General features: G+C 43.7%; 1 protein-coding gene across 1 annotated transcript; it reads right to left on the reverse strand.

The window, feature by feature from the left end:
* Positions 1-4,769: 4,769 nt before the first annotated feature.
* Positions 4,770-7,344, reverse strand: ier5l (immediate early response 5-like). The gene has a single exon (XM_082540574.1). It carries the CDS (start codon positions 7,167-7,169, stop codon positions 6,288-6,290), a length of 882 nt encoding a protein of 293 aa, XP_082396700.1. The 5' UTR covers positions 7,170-7,344; the 3' UTR covers positions 4,770-6,287.
* Positions 7,345-7,759: the final 415 nt, after the last annotated feature.

Below are 7,759 nucleotides of genomic sequence, written 5' to 3' on the forward strand. Positions count from 1 at the left end.
TTAACAAAGCCAGAGGTGTGGCTCTATAACATCTGGAAGTCAAAACAATATGCTCTAGCTCTGAAACGGCACCATTGCGCCAAGACTACCATACAAGTCAAACTGTTTGATCAAAACTGCCTTCTACAGCTGTCTTAGAAGGCTCTACAAGCTAAAAAAAAAAAAAGAGATCTCTGGCAACAACCTTTGGAAGATGAAAAGCTGCAACTCGAAATTAAGATAACATGGCTAAGGTTGCTCAGATTCATTTTAAGGATTCCCAGTGAAAGAGCTCCAAAAGCTGCCTTTAGACGGACTGCTGTTGGAAAGCTTTAAGAAGAGGTTTAAGATAACCTGAATGAGGACAATGATGTCAGAGTAAAATGAGATGGTGCTTTCATGGGGTGAAGCAAGTGCCAAACCCCAAGAACACATCCAGTGGAGGAGACGTAAATGTTTGCACCAATCTTTTTACATAGAAATGGTGATACACAGGGTTATTAAAGTTAACTAAAACTAGTAGCGGAAAGTATTTTATATTCAGTTAAAATAAAAATTAAAACTGACTAAAAAAATTCCATGAACTTTGGGAAACTAAAATAAAATAAAATATAGAGAAAAAGTTCTTAGTTTTAGCATTTGTCAGTTCAGTGAAATCTGTCATCACAGCTTGCCTGATGAGGCTTTAACAGATGCGTTTAGTTAGACTTCGATGTCTACGAGACCTCGAGTGAACTGATTTTGAAAAGTTAGTTGTACTTATTTCATCACTTATTTCTCCAAAATATTGCATCAAGCATGTGCCATTAATAATGAAAAAAGACTAAGACCAAACTTCAAACAACAAAAACTAAACTGAAATGAGCAAACCTGCTCTGGAAAACTGCTGTAAATGTGCTCCATGATGGCTGCTGTTGTGAATCAGTGCTATAAAATGGGAATAAATCCTAAATTTACCAAAGCCATAATAGTCAGAGCAGAAACCGATTAGAGTTCAGCTCACTTTGTCTGATCCTGATCCAGATCCTGGTCTGCATCAGATCCTGGTGACAAAAACCCTCCCTGACCTCCCTTCCCCCTCCCATCACACAACCTGTCTGACCTGTGTGGTCACTGCTGCCCCCTCCTTCCAGCACACCTATTCCCTACAGTCCACCTCCTCCCCCCTCTTTCACCCCTTCTGCTGTCACATGTGCCCCCCCCCCCTGCAAACCCCCCAACACATCAAACCCCTTCTCCTGACAAAGCCTCCCTCCCCCCTCAGTGCTGCCTCTGTTATCTTCCCCCTCCTCCTCCTTCTCATCCCCCTTCTTGTTGTTGTTCTTTCTCCAGCACCCCCACATAACAACAACAACAACCCCACATCACCCCCTGACACCTGGTATTGTCCTTTCCGGAGAACCAGGTGACCAGAAAAATTGTGAGATTAGTGAAATATTTGCTATTTTTTTATTGTGCATACGTCCTGATTTGATCTGGATAGCTGTTTAATTTGCTTCATAATCAGATTCTTTAAGAGTGCTAAATGTCTTACTACTGAATAATATTAGCAGATAAAACCAAAATGCATGAAATAACTTTATTTAAACATTTGACTTTGCTTGTGTGTATGTGTGTGCATTAGTGTGTGTGTGCATGGGTGTCAGTCTTTCCCACTCCAGATGGAGGAGCTGTGCATACACCAGAAAACAAAAGCACCATCTACACAGCAGTGAGAGGTCTGAGCCATGAGACATTTCTGGTATCGCTTCGTGTTTTTTATTGTGTTTTGAATCGTGGTTCAGAGCAGTAGGCAGACATTTTCTGTAAATAAATCCCCCTGCTTCCAATTTCCGCATAATTACACAATGCATTATCCACATTGCCTCATCACTTCAATTACAGCCTACCTACTGCAAGTTATTATGGGTAGCGGCGGCTGGAAAAAGCCTGCAGAGCTGGAGGAGCAGCAGCAGTAAGCGATGGATGTGATGTGCTGGGGAAGAGCGATGCCTCACTCTGATGTAAAAAACCCCAAAATACGAGCCAGCCGGGAAGAGGAGGAGGTGGAAAAAGAGGAGGAGGAGGAGGAGGGTGTTGAGGTCTGAGTGATGGAGGGAGGGTCAGCCCGAGGTGGCTCTGCTCTGCATACACAGCCCGGCTGATATCTTCATTCATTGATTTTAAAGAACACCACCAAGTGGCACAGAGCAGAGATAACAGGGCTCAAAGTTGTTGTTTTTTTTCTGGAGGAGGAATTTGCAGGCTGAGATGTGAAGTGTGAGCTATGTCGCATATGGTAGAAGCAGTGCATCATGGGAGCAGGAGGCAAAATAGATAGCCGTTTAGCTCACAGAGTGTCTGATGATTCATTACTGATGACAAATTGGAGAAAAATGAAGAAATGTATTATAATCTAAGAAAACAGTGTTGTGCCTTTGCAATGGCCAATACATACTGTATGTACAACCGCCTCCAAAAGCCTGAATTTTACTGTTCTTAGTTGTTATATTATGTTTAGTGGATTTAATACTATTTAATCTAATGAAAAGAATACATATAATATATTAGCTTCATCGATTAAGATTGATATATGGTCATAAAGAAGAAAAACAGAGTATTTTATATTGTTAACACTCGGAGATGAAATTGACTTAAATCGTGTTAAAAATAATTCTAACCTAAATCAGTCATGAATTTTATAAGGAGTTAGGTTGCTATTAAATTGCCAAAAAGCTCAGTTTACCAGAAACGCAGAGTAAAATCTAGCTTAGCTTTTTTTAAAATACACCAAATAACACTTATAGAGTTCAGTAAGTAATGCTATATCTAGTTTTCTAATCTCTAATCATCTGTTTAATCCATTTAAAAGCTATATTTTAAATTATTAGCCTGTCATTTTTTGAGAGATAATAAATAAGACTAGATATTTTTTTCTGGGATTTATAATCTCTTGTTATAACTTATTAGTCTATGTATAGCCAGCAGGTAGTTAGCTTAGCTTATTTTAGCCTAACCTAGCTTAACTCTGCATAAAGAATCAGTGCAAGACAATGGCCGTGCTTTGTTTAAAGGTACTCACTCATTTGTTTTATTGTTATTATTACTACTATTTTATTTGGATCTTTTTATTTAAAAGCCAGTACCATATATAAAGTGATTAGCTTTCACTGGCCATGTTGTGGTCGTCACGTTGCTGTGAATCGCTTGTGGTGTGTATGTAGCTTAAGCTGAGAAAACTTTAAATCTGAATTCTTCTACTTTTGAATGGTTTTCATATTTCTCCTATTATTTGGTAGTTCATGGTCTCTGCTTGCTGTTTTGCCAGACTGGTATTTATGCAGCACTTTTCTATTTGACCACTCAAAATGATTTCTTACAACCAGAGGGATGCAATGGGGGAAACTCGGGGTTCGGTATCTTGACCAACTTGAGGAATTGGAGATCAACCCACTAACTTTCTGACCCACAGCCTCATCCTGTGTGGACGCCTCTTTATGGCTCTGTAATGTTTGTTTGTCACATTGGTCGCCATAGTGCTGTTGTACCATTTATTCAAGCGCTGATGTCACAACTAGTTGTTTCAGCATTCTCCTGAACAATCAGCCTCTACTCTAGGACAAAACCTCCACATCAGCACTGGTGTAGGAATAGATGAAGTCTCTAATCTGTGCATCTCTGACCTTTTGTAGTGTTATATCATTAAAATGGCACTATAAACCGTCACGATTGTACTCTTGTGTCTTCAGCCCAGCTTTGTCGGCAATGGCAACCACACAAGATTAGAAAAATTCAGAGGCCAGATTTGATGACAAAAATAATGATCATCATTTTTATTTCAACTGATATAAAGTATTTCTTGTCTTGTATGTTATCTTATGCCTCTCTGTGAGGGAAACAGCTAACCTGGCTTTATCGCCCAGTGGTTGAAGCACGCCCCCAACCTCATCAGGAGCCAAAGATATGATTGCACTCCCTAACTTCACTAATTCAAACAATTATCAATACTAACAACAACCAAGGGATACTGAGTTGATAGTGAAATAACAATCATCAGGATTATTTTAACCCTAACAGAAGTCATTTTAATGGAACTTAACGTCACTCTGTACTTTTTCTACCAGTCATTCACGCCCCTGTCCAGCAAAAGTGTGATTAGCTGTGAGTGTATATAAATCCAGATTTGAATAACTGACAGACCTTTGAATGTGACCCAGTAACACACATAACTGTAGCCTCAGACCAGCACACTGGTAGCTGTTGCTGTGTTGTTGTTGTTCCTACAACACTGTAATGTTGCTCCAGGAAGTGTTGTTGCAACTGACCAAACACGCTGCTGTGATGTCATCGGTTTGCAATTCAGGAGGTGGGGGGAAAACACCGGAAAAGTACTGAAGAGTGGCTCAGGCAGTGGCGAGAGCAGCACAGAGAGGAACACGGCGAATAAAAGGGGTCAAACCCAGGACTTTCACCTGGTAAAACCGAGCTCAGAGTCCCCCATGCGAAACGAAAATCAATCCTCAGCCGTTGTGTTTTTTGACAGACTATTTTGCTCTTGTGCTCAGCGGCAGTTTGGTTGAGTGTCGATGACTAAACCTGTTGGTTAGGTCTGAGAACAGATCATGGCTTGATGTTAAAATTTACCCTTTCGGTGCTGGAAAGCCCCTCTGATGGCAAACAGCGGCTTTCAGCTCAGCGCAACTTTAACGCCTGTGCATCAAAGTGTGTCATTAATAATTTAGTGTGAGTCTGTGTGTGTGCATGATTATCAGGTTGCATCCCAGCACCTCATGTGGCAGTCAAACACAAGCTTTAAGGTTTTCATTTTTTATTAAGATTATAAATTTTAACAAATATTTTCTTGAACAGTTTTACCCGGTGATATACAATTTATTAAGCACAAAAATACAAGAATAACAACAAAATATGTAGAGAATGGCTGAATACTCTCTTTATTTTGGTACACATAGTGCTCATAAAGCTAACGCATGGATTCTCAGGTTATGGCTAAAAACATGAGCTTGCCTTTTTAAAACAAAAGGACTAAAAATCAATCATTCTCTTTTATTTATGTACTTTTTGTGTATTTTTGTACAAAGTGAAACTCACAAAACCAAAGCTGGAATCATGAATTGCTGTGAAAGGCTTTGAGCAACAACCATGATTAAGAAAACAATGTCAGACTGTCAGAAATGAGCCGGACTGTTTACTACCACACGCTGGAAGGGAGGTGGGAGCGGAGGTGCAGAGACGACCACGTGGAATAAAGTGTTGGCACTCCATCAAGCGATATGAGCTGCTTCAGAGTCCGTGTACCTTCAAGAGTGTTTTCTGGGGAGTGAGTTCTCGAACGTGGTGCTTCACAGGACGACAAAGCTGTTGGGAGTGTGCAAGATCAGTTTGAGAGTTTCAGGACGGGAGAGGACGGCAGACACATTCAGTCACTTCCAATAATGGACTTTCTGTTTATGACAATAGCTAGCAGTAGTGTGCATTGGATTTAAGGCAAAGGATCCATTTCTGTCAGATTTTATGAAAAGCCTGCACATGACACCAACAACTCTCCCGCCTCTCCCTGTCAAAGAACTATTATCATTAAATTGCTCATTTAATAAATAGCTTTTCTTCTTTTTCTTTTTTTCCTTGCAAAAATAAAGTCGATTTAGACACTGTAAGGGGAGAGTGGGCTCAGCTGGAATGCCTCCATTTCCTCCAATTAGAAGCATTGCTATTGATTTGTAAGACACAAGTGTGCTTTGAGGTACAATTCAGTTGGAGTTGTTGATTTATTTAGCACATGGGATTTTATTATGGCTGACACTGGAAAAGGCGGGCAGGAAGGGGGAGCTGGAACACACAAACTTAAAACTGGAAACTTTCTTTGCCCAATTCTGAAGAAAGGGGAGTACAAGCTGACCCCTAAATGTCCCCATAAGGGCCCAAATTTCTGTAACCTAGTTTCCACAAAATAAGAGGCTAAATTTGCAAAACTGTTAGGGAAAAGTGACAGCTGTAGTTAGCAGCATTGCTGTGAATACAAGCGCTAAAACTGACCCCCTGTTTACCACTTGTGTCTCATGATAAGTTTCCCTCTCCTGTGACCATGCCATGTTACTGAAGGTGCAAAAGCGTCCACATTTCTGCAGAGTTTCTCTCACTTTCTGCTAGAATGTTGCGATTCTGTAAACTTTCTGGGACCTCAGAACGTTTAAAGTTTGAAGCAAACTGACCCCCCCACCCTCTCATCACCCACACAGGAGCTGGACGCATCACACAGTCCCGCTCCAGCTGAGCCCGCTCTCCCCTCCCCAAAACAAAAAGTGTTCCATTCAAAACGCGACGATGGCTCGGGTCCACGCTCCGAGGCTGGCTAGGGCTTGCTTGCTACAGATCTGCTCCAAGTCCGCCTGCCTGCTCAGCAGCCCCGAAAACCCCGAGCCGAAGATGGAGATCAGATTGGAGATGTTGGAAGTGTCTGTATAGTCCGGGGCAGAGTAGGAGCAGTCCTCGCGTTTGGCCCGTTTGCGAGCCGCCGTGAAGTCCGGCGCTTCCTCCGCGTCCGACGCGCAGCAGCCGAACTCCACCTTCCGCTTCTTGGCTGGGGACTGCGCGCTCTGGCCGCACTGGAGCGCGTCGCAGCAGCAGTCCTGGTGGAGGTAGCCGTTCTCCACCGTGGTCACCACATGCGTGTCCAGGTCCAACACCGTGGTCTTGTTGCAGTGCGCGCTGCTGTTTGCGGGACACTGCTCGCAGAGCGGCGCGGGGGGCGCCTCCATGCAGCAGCTGCGGTAATAGGAGGGCTCCGGCTCTTTGCAGCCGTCCTCCAACAGGGAGCAGCCGGCCACAGTACCCGCCGCCCGGCAATGCGCCGCGCCTCTGTGGCACGGAGAGCCGCACGCGCTCGCCTCCTCTGCGCAGCAAGCAGTCCGCGCCTGCTCCTCGTTCTCCGCGTCCTCCGCCTCCAGATCCAGCGGGTTGAGCTCCTGGATCTCATTGCAGACAGTCATCACCTCCTCGTACTGCTGCATCCTGTAGATCTCCGCGTACTTCTCTTTGATGTAGACCTGCCTGGCGTTCCTCAGCACGTAGGAGACCAGCAGGTTTTTGTGCAGCTTGATTCCTCCTCTCTGCGTCCTGGAGTTGTGGATCTTCATTAAGGAAATGGAGATCAGGCTCTGCGCGTCCACGGCGCACTCCATGGTGCTGATCATTGCTCCGTTCCCCCGGTCAGCCTCCAGCTCCTCTCCGGGAGAGAGAAAGCGGCTCTCAGCTATCTCAGCGGGGCTCGTTTGGTTCCAGGAGAAAGGTTCAAGTGAGCTCTGTGGAGACACATTGGACACAAAGATCCGCCTCCCTCTGAAAGCCAGCAATCATTTGCAGATGCCCTAAAACCAGAATGTATATATAGCCTAGAAACAGCGCCCGCCCACTTCTGCGGGAGCCAATCAGCCGCCTGGGATCTGCTGAGTGACAAGCAGGAGCTCTGGAAATATGTCGCACTCGACCAATCAGCTTCAGGCGGTTCCTCTGTACTATTCAAATTCCACCCAGGCTGTCTACCAGGAATGTCCTCATTTCAGCTGCCTGTAGCTGCAACTCCGAAAACCAGCCAGTCTCTGAGTGAAAGACTTCCACACAGGTTTAAAAGTAAAGAAACTTCTTTATTTTGACGTCTGGATCAAGTAGCTGAAGAAATAAATATTAAGTTTGTTCCCTGCAGTATAATGCAGGGAACAAACTGCTTTATAATGGAAAATAGGAAAAAAAAAAAAGAAAAAGGGTACAATTATAAAAGCAAAAA

The sequence above is a fragment of the Aulonocara stuartgranti genome, assembly GCF_965226115.1.
Source record: "Aulonocara stuartgranti genome assembly, chromosome: 7".
NCBI lineage: Eukaryota > Metazoa > Chordata > Actinopteri > Cichliformes > Cichlidae > Aulonocara > Aulonocara stuartgranti.

Bases quoted from the DNA above. Each gene is read 5' to 3' on its own strand.
- ier5l (XM_082540574.1), bottom strand. From the start codon at position 7,169: ATGATCAGCACCATGGAGTGCGCCGTGGACGCGCAGAGCCTGATCTCC.